The sequence below is a fragment of the Mchenga conophoros genome, linkage group LG3, assembly GCF_057382185.1.
Source record: "Mchenga conophoros isolate Kocher_MC1m ecotype Shallow Benthic linkage group LG3, M_conophoros_male_GT1.1, whole genome shotgun sequence".
Classification (NCBI taxonomy): Eukaryota; Metazoa; Chordata; class Actinopteri; order Cichliformes; family Cichlidae; genus Mchenga; species Mchenga conophoros.
In genome coordinates, this window is record NC_140528.1 from 75298556 (window position 1) to 75316238 (window position 17683).

At 40.8% G+C, this 17683-nt stretch overlaps 1 protein-coding gene across 1 annotated transcript in view; it reads left to right on the top strand.

The window, feature by feature from the left end:
• Positions 1–17683, top strand: part of sema4f (sema domain, immunoglobulin domain (Ig), transmembrane domain (TM) and short cytoplasmic domain, (semaphorin) 4F) — a 58286-nt gene that overhangs the window by 34388 nt on the left and 6215 nt on the right. Inside the window, exons 2-3 of the mRNA XM_085267255.1 lie at positions 13516–13664; positions 14034–14093. Coding sequence (XP_085123381.1) covers positions 13516–13664; positions 14034–14093 — 209 coding nt within the window. The remainder of the gene's footprint in view (positions 1–13515; positions 13665–14033; positions 14094–17683) is intronic.

A 17683-nucleotide genomic window follows, 5' to 3' on the forward strand; every position in this document is an offset into this window, starting at 1 on the left:
TTGCATTTGAGCGCAGCAAGTAACGCATTCGAAGTCAGAAGGAGGAAAAACAGCATGACACGAGCACTGTCGCGCAGACCTTTACAAATTCTTTAGATGAAGCAGTTTGTGAAGGAAACTCTGAACTGCTCCTGATTTGCATGTAATTATGTGACTTCACAAGTACATGTTGTCTCAGTTTAAGGGGTTGACGAGCCAAAAAGGATCCAGAGCAACTGTTCTAGTGTGACAGATATTTTGGCTGCTCCTGCTCTGTTTTGGCTTTGGAGAGTCTCTAACTGTTTAGTCTGAGTTCGCCGGCCAGAGATAAACACAGTGAGGCAGGTGAGCTTGTCTTTGTGTGAAGGATGTTACTGCGTCATGCGGTAACACAAGTTTCCAGCCACGTTTCTTTCTGAATTTAATGATTGTGGGGGTTGATATTAAATACAAGACCAGACTTTTTTGTTACCCCTCAGCTGTAAAAGGCTGACGGGGTATTAGTGTCTCCCCCCTGGATGGGCGGCATAGATGCTTAAGTTTACAAATGCGATAACTCGAAAACCAGTCGAGAAAGGATTTTGAAATTCATACTAATTCATACAAATAGGTCTATCTATTAAAAAGTCTCGGATGAGTTTGAATCTTAGTTATGTTGACCTCAAAGTCAAGGTCAGTGGTCAAGTTTTCGAAAAATCTTGTGAATGCAAGAAGAGTAGGAAGAAGAATGAGGATTTTCAAACTGATACCACAGGTGTGTCAGGAGGCTGAGAGGTCGTGGATTTCTTTTATTTTCACGAGCCCTATCAGGGTCATTCTTTCACCTTTCCATAGGCAGGCAGTTTATTTTAGGCCTTTTATTTTTATGTAATAAATGATCAGTGATATTAAGAGATTCTTAAGTTATGTAATGAGGCAGTACAGTCTTACTGTAAGATAAAAATAGCAGGGTTGTGTTGACTCAGTGACTCATTCATACAGGCTCTCACTCTTTCTTGCACATACACATACATATACACATATACACTGGGCTGTATGTACACACATCTCGTGTGAGAGCTGATGAATGCTGCCGGCATGCAACTTCTAAACCAACACACGCACGCACGCACACACACATGCTAATCCTACAGGGCATGGGTGAATTTAGGGCAAGCCTGATTAGTAGTGCTACTGCTTATCACCCAGAGCCAGAGAGAGAGAGACAGGGGGAGAGAAGCGAGAGAGAGAGAGGGTGGGGGTGGGAGAGAAAGTGGGAAAACTGGGGAAAAGGTAGTGGGAGGCTGGAAACAGGGAGAAGGAGGGGAGAGAATCATCAAAGTATAAACACACAAATGCGCACAGCATCCCACCCCAAGAGGAACAGTGGAACAATAAAAAAAAATCCCCAAAGAAGCAGAAGAGGAGCAGAGCATGAAGTGATGAAGTGGATGATCAGTCACTGTCACCTTGGACCTCCTCTGCTTCACCTTCACCCGTACTCCTCCTTCTCCCCGTGTCTCTCACTAATTTTCTGCTCTTGTCATTCCTTCATACTGCATGTTCTCATTTCTCGTTTCCCAGCCTTTCCTTTGCTTGACATGGACCTTGGGAGTTTTAGTGAGAACCCGAAAGGTGAGGCCGATGCTGTGCGTCAGGGTCATTTCACATTTTTTGATGTCTTCACTTATGAGCTTAGGCCAGATAACGGAACTACATGACCTAAATGAACTAAAAGGTAGGCACATTGATAAAAGAATAACGTTTTCACATTAGCGAGGGAAATATTATCTGTGTTTATCCCAAGTCTGAGTTTAAAGGTGCAATATATAAGATCTAACACTGTGGTTTTATCAGAAGCTTTTAATTCTTGTCTGTATCCCATAAAAGACTCATTTATTTGAAAGTCAAAAGTTTGGAACAAACTGAAATTGTTTTTCTAAGCTCAATTTTTTGACTGGATTGTTAAATCATGTCTGGACAGAATCTTTAGCGAATCGTTTATTAATCCTTAGTAGACAAGTCCTGACACTATAACAAGGAAGAGCTTGAATCCTGTGAGTCTCCCTGCTAGGTAACTTCACATCTGAGCAGACAAGTATCACATGTGGAGTTCCCCAAGGTTCCATCTTGGGACCCCTTCTGTTTAACATCTACATGCTCCCACTGGCACAGATTATAAACAACAACAAAATAAACTATCACAGCTATGCAGATGACACACAAATATATATCACAATGTCACCAGGAGACCGAGGCCCTGTACAGGCTCTTGGTAAATGCATTGAGGAAATCAATGACTGGTTGTGCCACAATTTTCTCCAGCTAAACAAAAACAAAACTGAGGTAATAGTCTTTGGCGCCAAAGAAAAACGATTACAGGTCACCAGAGAACTTCAATCTATACATCTAAAAACCACAAACCAGGCGAGAAATTTGGGTGTAGTGATGGATGCAGACCTAAACTTAGAAAAACACATTAAGACAATAACAAAGTCAGCTTACTATCACCTCAAGAATATATCAAGGATAAAAGATCTGATGTCTCAACAGGACCTGGAAAAACTAGTCCATGCATTCATCTTTAGTAGGCTTGATTACTGTAACAGCATCTTTACAGGTCTACCTAAAAAATCAGTCAGACAACTACAGCTCATTCAGAACTCTGCTGCTCGAGTCCTCACTAAGACCAAAAAAGTGGACCACATCAGTCCAGCTCTGAGGTCTTTACACTGGCTGCCTGTCCGTCAGAGGATAGACTTTAAAGTTCTGATGCTGGCCTATAAAGCTCTGAATGGTTTAGGACCAAAATACATCAATGACCTCCTGACCCAGTATGAACCATCCAGATCCCTCAGGTCATCTGGATCCGGTCTTTTATCAGTTCCCAGAGTCAGAACCAGACACGGAGAAGCTGCATTCAGCTTTTATGCTCCTTATATCTGGAACAAACTCCCAGAAAGCCTCAGATCAGCTGAAACACTCAGTTTATTTAAATCCAGGTTGAAGACTCACCTGTTCTCAGCTGCATTTGAATAAAGCACCAAATCCACACTTTTAAGCTTAAATTTCAAAACTTACATTTAACTACTGATTTTATCTACTGTTCTGATTTTATCTGTTTTGATTTTATATACTGTTTTGTTTGTTTGTTTGTTTGTTAATTAGTTAGTTAGTTTATTTGCTTGTTTTAATCAATTTTAAATCATTCTTTTTATTTGTTCTTGTTTCTAATGTCTCTGTAAAGCACTTTGAATCACCTTGTTGTTGAATTGTGCTATACAAATAAACTTGCCTTGCCTTGCCTTGCCTTGCTATTTATTAACATTTATAGCTTCAGGTTAGATTATTGCAATAAACCTTAACTGTTTAATTACAATTATATTTCTAATTTTCTCATTTGTAACTAAAGAGGATAAGCCTAAACAGCTTCGGTTGATATTCACCAGAATGAGTTACCTACATCGTTGCGGTAGGGGAGTGCAGGCTCGTTTCCTGTAGCACGCAGGTCGATAAACTCACACACAATTTAAAAAAAGAACACATCAGCGTGACCTCAAGTAGGAGTAAAATGTTTGCAGCCGCTCCTAAAACAGTTACACACGCCGTGTCACCGTTAAAGGCCCCAAGATTTTGTGGGTTTCTCAGTATGCGCTTTATTAATTCAGCTCAGTCACGCAAACCTCGACACTTCGCTCTGATCGGAACTGCGTTTTTCATTTAGTTGTTTCATTTCGGGGGCAAAATTGGTCTTTTTATTTTAATATAGCAGCTGTTAAATGTCTTACGAGCTGTTACATTTGACTTGATGAAATTCACAGACGCGCAGGCAGCCCACTGCTGCGTCTCTATCATGTCTAACTCAAAGGAAAACAGGCGGCTAGAAAAAGACCTCTGCAGCGTGTTTGAGCTATTGTCTCTCTTTATATTAGTTTATCTGTTAAATAATCTGTGTTTTACTATATAGACTCAAATTTGTATGTATATGAAATAGATTGGCGTTTCTCATTGTTACTCTTACAGGTGGTAAAGACTTGATCTAATGTGCGCGGTAAGCGTGTCTCTTTGGATTTTGTCTGATCACGTGTAAAAGTACCAAACCGCAGCTGCAAGCACTTCAGTGAAATTAACTTTTCAGTGAAATCAACAATTGCGTCCATACATAAAACATGTCGCACACTTGTTAGGTTTTAGCCTTTTTAGCTTTGGGCTGAATCGGTAGTGACTGCTGCTTATAAGAGCTGAATGATGAGCTCTTTCTCTGGATATTTTGGGCACGCTGACTTCGTGCCCTTGTGCGACCATTTAACATCTGATACAAGGCAGAAATTCACAGCGAATACAGAGGAGTACAAGAGGAGGATTGTCTGTCTGCCTTTGACTCGAAGCCTTTTGATCTCTGTCACACATTTCCAACAAATTCGACTGTGATGTTTCATCATCAGAGATGAACGTGGGGTCTCGAAGATGCGGGCCGGCCTTTTCCTCTTTACACGTTTACGTTTTCATTTTAAATTCCGAAGCACTCCGCGTTGAGCTGTCCGCCTCCCTCTCCATCACTTTAACGCGCGCCTCTTTGAAACAGGATACGGCTGAATAGCCGACTGCTGTCATCAGTCAAAACAAGGACAATGAGCTGCTGAGGAACAATAACAAGGGGTTAACCAAACATCACACACACATGCACAATCGAAGCAGATGCTTCTTATTGTGAAATATATTTGAAATGCATCAAAGTGGAATTATTTAGCCTTTATTTTATATCAGCAAAGTGAATTCATGCTACAGTAACAACTAGAAGAATAACAGATTCATAACTACATTTTCAGTGGTTACCCAAAAACAGGAACTGCTCAACAGCCGAATCTGATAGAAGCTGCTTGAGAACCCATTGTGCCACAAATGAAGCTTTTAAAAGCTTTTCGCCCCACAGGTTTTAGTTCTGCTAGGATTGGGCGATTTGCTTCATAGTCCAATTGTTCCATCATCCCTGCTGTGGCATCACTGATCCCCTGGCGCAGGCGGGTCAGCAGAGGAGGCTAGTGGAGAGCGCTACCCGCTAACCTCTATAATGCACAACGTGTGGCCTAAACACAGGAAAAAAGTTAATTGATGACAGTAAAACACAGCAACAAGCAATTTATTTTTCATTTTCAGCATTAAAAAACATTTGCATTCAATAGTGAAGCCTTCGATCTTTGGTAATTAGTTGATTAATTAGTTGTGTTAATTCATAACACTTGCACTCTTCGCTGATTCACCTAGTCAGAAATAGATTCCTGTTTTCTCTACATCTAACAATGATGCCAGTTCCCCGCACACGTATGCACATTAATTTAAAGTGCAGAGAAGCCCGGTCATGAATGCAGTGTTGGTTATACATGGACATCAGATGCATAATATAAGCTTAATAATATTTCTATTAATAAAAAGCATCAATGGAGAACTGAGCTAAAATTGCCGCAACTGGGGAACTGTCACTTATCACTTTGACTGGGGTTAATCCCCAACAAGGGAATTCTATTGTCTCAATCCTAACATCTACTATCCAGATTGTATTTACAAAATCTGCACGTTTGCATCAGGGAGATGCAAAACAGTGCTTTAGTCCAACAACATGACTGGGTTGATGTTTATGGATTTAGCTCTTACAGCGTAGACGATGACCTTGTATGGGGGTCGGGTCTTCGGAGTTACAAAATCCCACCATGGATTTCTATTCAGGATTCCTCTCTCGTGATTTCTTTGACAGAAGCAAGCAGAGAGATTTGTAAAACAGTTGTTTAGGTGTGCGCTGGTGAAAAGCTCATCAGCTCGACCTGCTTGACCTGCTTGTACTGCATCAAACCTGGCAACACTGAGCTTAACCATATTATTTCTATCACTCAAACAGTTAGGATTTATGGCTGCGTGTAACAGACATGATGGTTGTCTGCTTTTGGATGACACTGGCTGCCTGCTATCATTCAACATAATGCACACTGAAGTGCTAGCATGGAGCAGGGGAGCTGGCTGATGCGCGCGCTGCCCAATGGGACAATCTGCCAAAATCTGGTCTGTCCTTTTTAACCTTTGAAGTGCGTCTGCCCCTGACTGCTGCAGAACAATTCAGAGGAAACAGCAGCTGGAAAATTGGAAAATGGCACTGAGTGGATGATAGTGCTATAAATGTGTGTTTCTGCAGAGTGTGGGATTGTGTTGTTCGTGCAGCTGTGTCCTGTCTCACCGCAGGGGCCGACTCCACGTGAGTGTGTGTGTTGAGAGACTGTGGGGGCAGGAGCCTGTGTGTGTACGCCTCTCTGCATCTCTTCTCTCCATCCCGTCAGTTTTGATTGACAGTTGAACAAGGGAGGTGTATAATTTATCACTTCCTGGTTGGTCCAGTCCCACAATGCCCTGCAGTCAAGGTTGGTCCCCCAGAGCAAAAGCCAGTTTATTAAACTCTTAATGGATACCCCCATCACACACACACACACACACACACACACACACACACACACACACACACACACACACACACTCTCTCTCTCTGTGTCGGCCTCCCTCCCTGGCTGTCTCTCTGTCATGTTTAATGTATAATGAATGAATGATTCATGGCAGGGGAGAGAATTTTGTATTTTAGGACTACTTATTCATTTATACTCACACCAGTCGCTTTTAAGTCAGGGTGTGATTTTTTTGCCAGCATGTTTAAGGTCACCAGGTTTTCTAGATGCATCATATGAATCTTTTTTTTAACGTGCATTTCCCGATTCCTCGACGAAACCTGCATCTTCTGTGTGGTTTCAGTAACATTCGACTTATCGCAGCATTTAAAAATGAGCCTTAGTGGTTGCGACTTTTATATTTGTATACATGTATTTATCCACACAGGAGAATAAAGGCCTTTATTCTAAGAAATAATCAGATCTCTGTGTGTGACTGCGCTTGTGGCGGGGAAAGAAAAATGATTATCACGATATAATCAGCAGGTCCCTGTGCACAGTTAAGACATAAATTACCTTAGTGAGCCTCACTCAGTCCTGCCTTTGTGCCCTTGACAGAGGGTACTTATTTGCACTTTAGTGGTTTGGAACCTTAATTAAACTATTCTTGAACAGTTTTGTATATAATGTAACGGTGCAGACATGGATCTTTTTTTCTTTTAAAAAAAAAGGTGGAAAATTAGTTGCAACACACCGAGTAAGTGATTATTCACCAGCGCACTTGGAAAACAAATCACCTTTGTGTAGCTCTTTTCTAGTCTTAGACGACTCAAAGCTTCATCTGTCTGACAGCTCCACCTGCGGCCACCAGGTACACGGAGAGTAAGGACAGCTTTGAACTGGAAACCGTCTTGCTGTGAGGCAACGATGCTGACCTCTGCACCGCTGTGCTGCTGCAGATGTACAGGGCGGACACAAATCAAACAGAATGTCAGAACGCTTTAGCTGCTTTTCACTTAACTAAAAGAAAACAATAAAATCTAACAGGAAAATCTATATTTTACCAAATTTGCTCGACAGAAGCTGTTAATCTTTTACTGCTGCTGGCAAATTCATCTAAGTTTACAGAAATTTATAAATTTTTTTACTGTAGCTCTATTACTGAGAATACAGGATTATTCTACACTCTTTTGGTCCTTTTTGTGCTTTACAACCAACCTGTAACTTTGCCATTTATTTCAGTCTCACAGAAGTTTCATGCTATTTGAAGCCCGGGCAGTTCTGACAGAGTATCTGCTCAGCACCAGACACTAGTTAAAGTGCCAGATGTGTTCCTCAGGAGGTCATGACGGGCAAAACAGAGCTAAAAAAAAAGAAATTGCTTGAAAATGCATTAATGTAGCAATGTGCCCACGCTGTGAAGAAGCTGTACAGTGGTTAAACACAGACCTCATTCTAATAACCCTCTAGTGTGCTAATCTACTTTATTCTACAGCACAACACATGGATTTGAAAGATTAAACACACAAAATCCTGACCTCCTGTTGTTTGTTGCAACATGTGTCCTTTTCCAATGACACACAGGAAGTGGGATGCGGTAGGTTGTGCGCTGCAGTCTCCTGCCGTCAAAGAGGAGGCATTTACCCTAACCTGCGCAGCATCCTCTTTCCCCTCTGTGACACACGTCAAACCAAATGTATTCATAAAACCCTTGAAAAAAAATGTCGATGCCATCGTAAAGATAAAAGACGAATATGGGATGAAAAAGAAGAAACTGCACAGTATTTCGTTGTGCCTCTTCTGCTGTGTGTTTCTGGATGGATTGGTTTGAAGGTGTGTGTGTGAGAAGGGCAGATGGCGTAGCTCTAGGAATCATCTCCCTACATTAGGGTGCACAGCAGGTGGTGGACCCACGTGCATGAGTCTCCCAGTTCACAAGGACATTTCTCCAGACTTTGCCTTCGGCCTCTGTCACAAACACTCATGTCTGCTTCGCTCTGTGTGTGGGTCTCTCTGTGTGTATGTATCAGTCGAGCAGGAGGAAGTAGGCAGCGCAGGGAGTTTAAAGAATTGGGGTCTTTTGGTGCTATGAAGCTGCAGGGTGACAAAAACGTGGATGATGACAGAGCAGATAAAGAGAAGTGACAAATATAAAAAAGGAGACAAAGTGAGAACGAGAGGGAGAGGTCTCTAATGCTTTATTGCCTCCTGTCTCGTCTTTCATTTGAAGCCAGCTTTGACTGACAGATTGAGGAGCGGAGCTGTTTATTTCAGTAGCTCGGGGTGTAAAAGCAAAAAGAAGGACGCCACACTCCAAAAGAAAAAACTTTTAATCAAGGGCAACACTTCACACATAAACACACATGTGTGCTTGTGCGTGTGCGTGTCTCCTTTTATTATATTGATCTCACTCTCCTTCTTAATATTGGCTGCTTTTCAGGAAGTGCTAACCCTCCACTAGCAAATCAGTGCCGCTCTCGCTTGTTGACTGCCTGGAGGCTTTTTTAGCCGAACAGATGGCTTCTTAGTGAATGAGAAATGACATTCATGTGAAATGTTACAGGAAACAGACACAGACTGACTGGATGAGGGAGTCTGGATTCAAGGCGGGGGGACGTGAAAATGTCTGTGATTCAGTTACAAGCAGATGTCAGCATGTTGGGGTCTTTTTTTTTTCCATGCCACACAGACGGACACCCAGATGAGCTCTAAGTGGAAAACCGTGTCAGCGCCGAGCGCCATTTATAAAAGTGACTTGACGTAGTCCCACCCACTATAACAAGAAAGAAAATGATTGTTCTCGTTTTAATCATTTAGTCGACAGCTGCCAAATTGGCCGTCGTGTTCCTTCAAACTCCATTTGTGGTCCTCGCAGGATTTTCCTCCAGGAATGCTTTCTTCTACGTAATTTGTGGAGTATATCACCAATTTGAAATTACCTCTAAATAGAAAAGAAACAAATCTTTGTGTACTTTAGATTGTTTGCATTGCCTGTTCTGTATTTTTCTAACATCTGCCAGTGTCACCTGCCCTCCCTGCATAATAATAGAGGCTGTGCGCTATTATTCTCTCCTCTCTATCGTTCTAATTTCTAAGTAAGAAATGCACAAAGGAATGCTGCTTGTTCTCTTATGGTGGCGTTCGTAGATTTGAAGCATGTTCGTGACCATTTTGATGGTGAGGTGGCTTTTCACTGAAGGGGAAGTAATGCAGTATTTCTGAGAAGCATGCATGCAGACGCAGTTATCTCTTGTTTGGTTTCATTATCAGAAGTGATGCTGCTTTCAGTCTTATCTGGTCTGCGGTGTACACATTTATTTATAGACCAGGTAAAGTTAGTTAACTTTAGATGTTGACATACATACACAGGAAGGGATCTGACATCACTTCCTGTATTGCAGCCACAGAAGTTGTTCTGAAGAAAGCTTTTAAATTAGAATTCAGATGCTACTGTGAACCATCGTAATTCGCTGGAACTTTAATATAATACAGTTGCAATATTCACTATCTATACTATACGTTCCATAAATGCTGCTCTCTTTACTTCCATTGTGGGAGCTTTTGAGGGTTTGTATAGTGCATGAATTGTATAAAATTGCAGGCAATGAACAGGCAGTGTAAACATAAATGGCAAACAATGTAAACATAGTAAACTGTGAGGGATTTCAGAGAGATTGTAGCAGGCTGTTCTGTGTCAGTTAGCTGACTTTTCTGTGCTTGAGCTGCTGCTACTCTATGTTTTAGTGCCATCTTATCTTGCAGTCAGGGCTCAAACATCAGGTATTGTATTATTGTATTGTCAACCACATTTAACTCACTGATTCAGCATATTTACAGAAAGGCTACAGGTGTTGTGTTCAGTGCCGTTCACAAGGAAACTTCAAGATGTGGACTGGGCAGTCCAGAGGCTTTCCAATCATTTTTCTGAGCCTAAGACCACTGAATATTCAAGTTATTCACATGATTTTTTAAAGAAATAGATGTGTGCTTAGCTGGAGATTCGACATTTGAAAACAAACTTTTCATTTAAACCAGACATAAATGATGGTCATTTAAGTTTAACTCTTAATATAAGAAAAAGAAGTGCAAATTCAACAAAACATCTAATTTTTTACATGATAAATGTGTAAGATGACAGAAGAAGTTCTGGTAACTCATTGCCCAGACTATCCTGTATTCATAATAATGCTCTTTTTTGTTTCACCCATATACCCATTGTTACAAAACAGAAATTTCTAAAGTAAATTGTGGAAAAAAAGGAACATTTCTGTCATTTATCTATTACTTAGCTATTTGTTGTGCTATTAATGGCGATGTGATAGGTCTTTATCAATAGAAAAAGCTGTAACAACTAGAGATGGCACGATACCACTTTTTTATGTCCGATACCGATACCGATATCATGAATTTGGATATCTGCCGATACCGATATGAATCCGATATAGTGTTTTTTAATCAATAAAACTGTTTTTTAATATCTTGCTGCATTTTGTATAAGTTCATACTCAAGTTTAAATAAACAACAGCACTAAAGCTATTCTGTTATACCTGTGTGTAAAAAGTACACTGCGCCCAAAATATTTCATAGTTCAGCAACACTGATCAATCTAATAAACTTAAACCTGCTCCATCCTTCCTATTCTGGTATTTTAAAGAGTACTTAGCAGAAATATTAAGCAACCTAACTAATAGGGTTGCAAACTACCAGCAAAAAAAAATAAAAAATAGGGAACCACCCTCCACCCTCCACTTTATGATGCTTAATCGATGCAATCAACTTTAATTTGATGCAGTGTGAAAAAAAAATGCACAGAAATAAATTATTTTTTCAAGAATAATTAAATAGATTCAACATCTTTCTTCAACAGAATTGCAGAATTCACAGATGGTACTTTCCCAAAGGAAAAAGTACTATAGCTTACTAGGGTATATTAGACTTAACAGTTACTATATACAGTAATGGACTTCTATATATTTTACATCAGATTAAAACGTTGGGTGTAAGATTCAGATAATTATTTATTAAAAGCGAGACATTTTAAATGAGAATAAGAAAGAAAAGTATGTCTTTGTGCCCCCTTTTCCCTGTTAATGCCCTATCGGCCCCCGTGGCTAAACTTTGCTAGATCCGCCCCTGAACAGTTACCAGCGTCAGCTACGTAGAAAAAGATCCTGGAGTAGAAAGTAATATTAAATAAATTCTAACAACAGCTTATCAAGCTTAAACGTGCTGCTGTTGTTCAGCCGCTGGTTTCCTCTTTCTGGTGCAAAGTGGGCCAAAAACAAACAAGAGACACGGACTCGCGACAGAAAAGCCGATCAGCTGATCATTAAGCAGTTTCATGAAGTAGCAGCAGGAGAGAGAGAGAGAGAGGCACTTGCTCCATATATCGGTTGTTAAGCTTAAGGCGGGAATGCTTTACAAACATTCAGAGAGGAACTTACACACTTGCTTTACTTCTCTCTGGGATAACTTCCTCGGAGATGAAATGCTGGTTTGGTAGCGAGACTACAAATACACACAGCCGCTGTATCACGTGACCACACTGCTCCGACGTGCTACGGTTATGAGACGAGTTTGTGAGGTGCTTTTTTGATATTTAATGGATCGGATTACATTTTTTATTTCTCGCCGATATCCGATCCAGTAATTTAGGTCAGTATCGGACCGATACGTAATATCGGATCGGTCCATCTCTAGTAACAACTATGAAAATACAGTTAACAGTTCAAAAACTCCTTGCACTCCTTCATGTTTTCCAAAGCATTCTAACGGGCTGAATTGCAGTCTTTGCAGGGCCGATTATGGCCCCCAGGCTTTATGTTGGACACCTTTTCTTTAGATTTTAGGTGCTAGGTGTTGAGTTTGACAGTAAATGTGTGTATATAGGTGATAAATACAGTTTCTCATATTATAAAGCCACGTCTGCCCTGTGAACAAACATGGGAGTTGGTTCTGTTGTTAGTCATTAGTCATGATTCATTAATTGTTTAATTGTGCAAGTGCAGTGAGTAATGCACATTATCTGGTTTGCTCTTGTTAGTTTGTTTGAGGTTAAATTAACACCACATGCTGCACTCATTAGCATTTATCTGTCATCTGATTTGTCATCTGTGGTGCAATGGCGCTTCTTTATTTTGTGTTCCTGTGTCTTTGATTGGGACGTCGAAACCAATCGCCGGCCCCGCCTTCTTTGGAGGCGAAGCCGTGTCTGGCTTTCTTCGTGAGGCTAAAAAAGGGTGACATTGGAGGACTTTAAAAAAACTGCTAAATCACACAAACACACACAATCGCTCACCAGTACTCAAAAGAAGTTCAGCACACAGCTGTGCTCTTTCCTCTCAGCAGCTGGGACATCAGTACGCACACACGCACAAACACACGCACAAACACACACACACACACACGCTTTGTCCTAGAGCTGAAAGAGTGGGAGGGAGAGTGACTGAGTGAGAGAGCAAACAAGAGCTGGAACACAATTTAAAAGCTTCGGGGATTTGATTCATTTGATAGTTTTTAGATTAAGGAGAGAATTATGGCTGATATTACACACCATATATTATGTAGAAGATGAATCAGTTATGTATTATACATTATGATTATGCATAATTTAGTTTGTTGTATTTCCTCCTCTGCAGTGGATTTGCGTTTGAATGAGGACGGCGTTTAAAAAGGAGGCAAACAGAAGGTTGTTTCCAGAGAGCTGCAAGGAAGGACGGAAGAGTTGGAAGATGCCTTTGTTGTAAACAGTATATCACTGCAGAGAGAGAAGGGCAGAAAAATGGCGGTAAACATCGAGTGAAAAGAACGATGAAAAAGTCTCAGAGAGATTAGGAATTAATCTGCTGCTCTGATTGTGTAAGAGGACAGTGTGAAACACGGGTTACGCTCATCTCTCCCTTCCTATTCTCATCCCTCCATCCCTTTATCTCTTTAGAACTTCTTGCTGGGAATATGGTGTTTGCTTAATCTCATCCTGTCAACCATTTGTTTCCACAGTTACATGGGTCAAGGAGGCAGCGAACAGATGTATTTTTTTTCCAAGCCCTGTTTTCTGAGTGTGTCTTTCCAAATTCATTTAGATCCTGTTATTGACATATATCACCCCCTCTCACCCCCTCTGTCTGACAGACACCATCCTGGGTTCGGAGACTTTCGGCGATGTGGCAAACTTCAGCACCTTCTTGCTGGACCGCTCATCGGGCATGCTGTTCCTGGGTGCCAGGGATGCCATACTGGCTGTAGACACCAAGAAGCTCAATGAAAAAAAACCATTAAAGGTAGGCGCAGTGCCAGTGTGTGAGTAACCAGGCAGCAGCATTAAACCACTGAATACAGGGTGTATCAAAAAGAATCAGGATATATACGTCCCCCGTCGCATACGTCCATATAATAGTCAAACTTGTCCCATACTTGTGTTAGTGTGTCTGGAGTCACTGCAGTTACTGTTGTTATGCTACCTACCAGCAAACAAGTGAAACTCTTTCTAACAGTGCGTGTTTTGATCGACAGCGGTGTACAGCTGTGGATTTAAAGCATTAAATGTATTTTGTGTTGTATTTGGTGCTCTCTGCCAAAGCCTGTATTATCTTTGTGTATAAGAAAACTGACAGACTTACTACGTCTGTGTATCTTCTTTCTTCCTGCAGATTATTTGGGACGTCTCAGACGACAAGAGGAAGTCATGTGAGGGAAAGGGAAAGACAGAGGTGAGAACAGTGCATGTGTGCTGCTTGTGTGTTGTTTTTGTGTAGTTCAGCCAAACTGGTGTTAATGCAAAATTGTAGTACTGTCTTAAATCTTGCTATTCTGAAATGTGGCTTTGACTTCCATTGTTGCTGTTTGAAACCCAAGAACAGACTGGAAAACACAGCCAGCACTGAAACTTGTACTTCCTGCAGGAACTCAGCTCAGTCGTACCCAGATAAAATCTAATGAACCATTTGAATGTCCATGAACTACGCTGATCGTTTCTAATATTAATTGAGTTGCTATGTAAATGAGAATATCTGGCTTAACTGTTTTACAAAGATTGCTGGATAAACATAAACACAGTGGACTAGAAGGTATTAATAATAAGCTATGACGAATCCCAGCCTTTGCAACTGAGGAGACAATGCATTTATCAGATATACCAATAATATGTATAGGAGTCCATTCATACTCCACCCATATATACATGAATGGTGCACATGACTAAGCGCATGGTCCTCGATTGAAGCTGTAAAGATTTTGATGCATGCAACAAAGTCTAGGTCTTCATTAAGAGAAACCAATGTAGACAAAGAGGAGGTTAGTGCTTATATATATATATATATATATATATATATATATATATATATATATATATATATATATCACCAAAGACTTAGATGTCACATGTCTCTGCTTTTATTTTGTGCTGTGCCGTACATTTGTGTGTCTTTGTGTGTGCTTTACAAACCTGTGCTGTTGGGCATTGGATGGGAAGTTCTGGGATTTATGCCAATGCCCCAGTAGGGGTGTGTGTGTCTGTGTGTGTGTGTGTGCTCGCGTGCATGTGTGTATATAAAGAGAGAGAGCGATAGAGATGAAAACCCAGAATGAAGTGGATGTGGACTCACAGATGTCCAGTAACTGACTACGGAAACTGATCAACTAGAGCGCACTATCCACTCCACTGTACATGTCAGCATGTTACTCTGCTCTGACCAAACTGCTCACAGAAACACACACTTGATCTACATTTCTTGTACCTGACTGATTTATTGGTTTAAACAAAAAGTAACAGACTGAACCAGATCTTTTGCTGGCATAGTGGAGTGTGCGGCCTGTGAAAAACACAAAAGATGTCCTTAAATGACTGGATAATGCTCCAAATTGAATCAGAGCAGAAGAAAATCTCTCAAATCAAAGATAAACAAAGCCAGTGGAAGGTCAGCGGTTCAAAAGAGAAGGAAGTGCAATTAGTTTTGACCTGCTTTTTCATAAACATCATCAGCACAGTTTGCTGTTCTCTACTGTAAGGAGGTGATAGACTGATAAAGCCAGGAAAGGGTTGTTTTTTTCTACAAAGGCATTGATTACAAGAATATACGTGAGTCAGATGGTTTAAAAAAGTGGGGGAGGGGGCGCAGGAGGGGAGTCGAACCAATAGAGAAAGAGGAAGTGCAGGGGAGAATAAATGAAGATTGCAGAGACAAGACAATAGACTCAACAAGAGAGTACCTGCCCGTGTGTGTGTGTGTGTGTGAATCATGTGAAAACTGCAGACTCAGAGACAAATAAGGACACGTTAGTAATAGCTTACTCCTATCAGCAGGACATTACTAACTACAGGATTACAGGAAAAGACGTGGATATATGATAAAAGATCTGACTTGAGTTTAATTCTGTCATCGCATTCATCATAAGGTGTAAGAAAACGTCAAAGCTTTAGTAAGTAGTGGGTGTGCATGTATACAGTCATCATACTTTACTAGTTATTGCTTCACTGATACTAAAATCTTAAATGCTTCTTGGGATTTTTTGGTTTGTAAGTTTGAATCTTTTCCGGTGTAACCCCCAACACCCCAACACGTCACAACACATGGCTTCCTCTTCCTGAGCCAAGTTCTGCTGAAGGTTCTTTCCTGTGAAAAGGACGTTTTTCCTTCCTGCTGTTGCCGAGTCCTTACTCATAATTAGTTGTCTGTCATTCAGCTGAAAGACACTAAAACTGCACTAATGTGTCATCTTCAGGTTCAGAGGGAGTTTTTTTCTCCTCACTGTCACCAAGTTCTTGCTCAAAGTGGATCGTTGGAGAGTCGGTTACTGTTTATAACCCTATAATATAGAGTGGCTTAAGATGACTATTGTTTCAATCTGGTGCTATATAATTCAAATTAAATCAAATTAAGCTGAGGCTTTGAGGGAAAGACGAAAACAACCCCTGTCAATCAATATTTACTTAATTTACTTCAGGTACTACAGTAGCATCACTGGATATGCTGCACTGTCAAAACTGTTGTGGAAGTGCTTGCAAGGAGAAAGTCTGCAGAAGAGAAGCAGTGAGAAAAGTGCTGGACAGAAAGAGATAATGGAGGGTGAGCGCGGAGCATGAGGTCAGGAAAAAAAAGTTGGACCATGTCCTCTCACACACATACATCAGTAATTACCAGGAGATTGCTTTGAGCAGGTAAATGTCAGCAAGCATGAAAAGCTTTTAGATGTTTAGGTGGCAGGACTTTTTATTTCTGCGTTGCGCACCAAAGTCATTAAAGTTTTTACTATGAAAGATGTATAATTGGAGGCCATTTTAATCAAGAGTACAAAAGAATTCAATAAAATCAAACAGAATAGAATAGAGCCATTCGAGCCACCCCCATGCCAGATTGTGAATGAAGCTTATTAGTATGAATGGGGTTAATTTGGGGCCAATGAAATAGCTAATCCCAGGCTGATCCCTTTGTTACCAGCCTGAGCTCCACTTCTGTCTTTCTCTTGTTCTCTCTATCTCTCGCTCTCTTTTTTGGCTCTCTGTCCAACTCACGTGGAGCTGTACCAGCATGGAGGGCTGGTTTGAGTGACACGATCTGTGCATCAGAGAGGATCAGGTCTCTGGGGAGGTGAATCAGGCCTGGAGCTCATCCAGGATGGCGCACACACACACACACACACACACACACACACACACACACACACACACACACACACACACAGAGCTTAGTAGAAATTGCTTACGTCATGGTTTCTTGGTAACTGGCATGGGACAGTGAGGGTGTTTTTCCATAACAGCTTCTGATGTGTGACAATAAGGAGAGAAAAATAAAGTGTGCTCAAATATATGTGTAATCTGGTGTCATGCATGAAAGTGGATGATCTCAAGTTTCATGCCTGTGTGTGTGTGTGTGTGTGTGTGTGTGTGTGTGTGTGTGTGTGTGTGTGTGTGTGTGAGGCCTCGGCTGATAGCAGTGGGAATCTCAGGTGTCACCTCCAGCAGCGAGGCATCACCAATTTCCTGTTTTGTTGTTCAAAACTGAACTCTTTACCCTTTAAACTCTTTAAAACGGCTCATGAAGAAAACACCTTTTTGTCTCAAAATTCAAAACATTTTTGAAAATCATTAATCATTTGGTGTTCAGCAACAAGAAGAATAAAAAAAGGCAGAAAGTTAATGTTTATAACGAAACTTATTTATATATCAGTGTAGACCAAGACTATTTTATCATATAACATACCTATTGCCCTTTTTCACTCAGTGAAATCATTCTTAATCCAATGTGAATTTAACTCTTATTAAACATGTGTAATTATGAACATATTTGCTGTATGTCCTGAT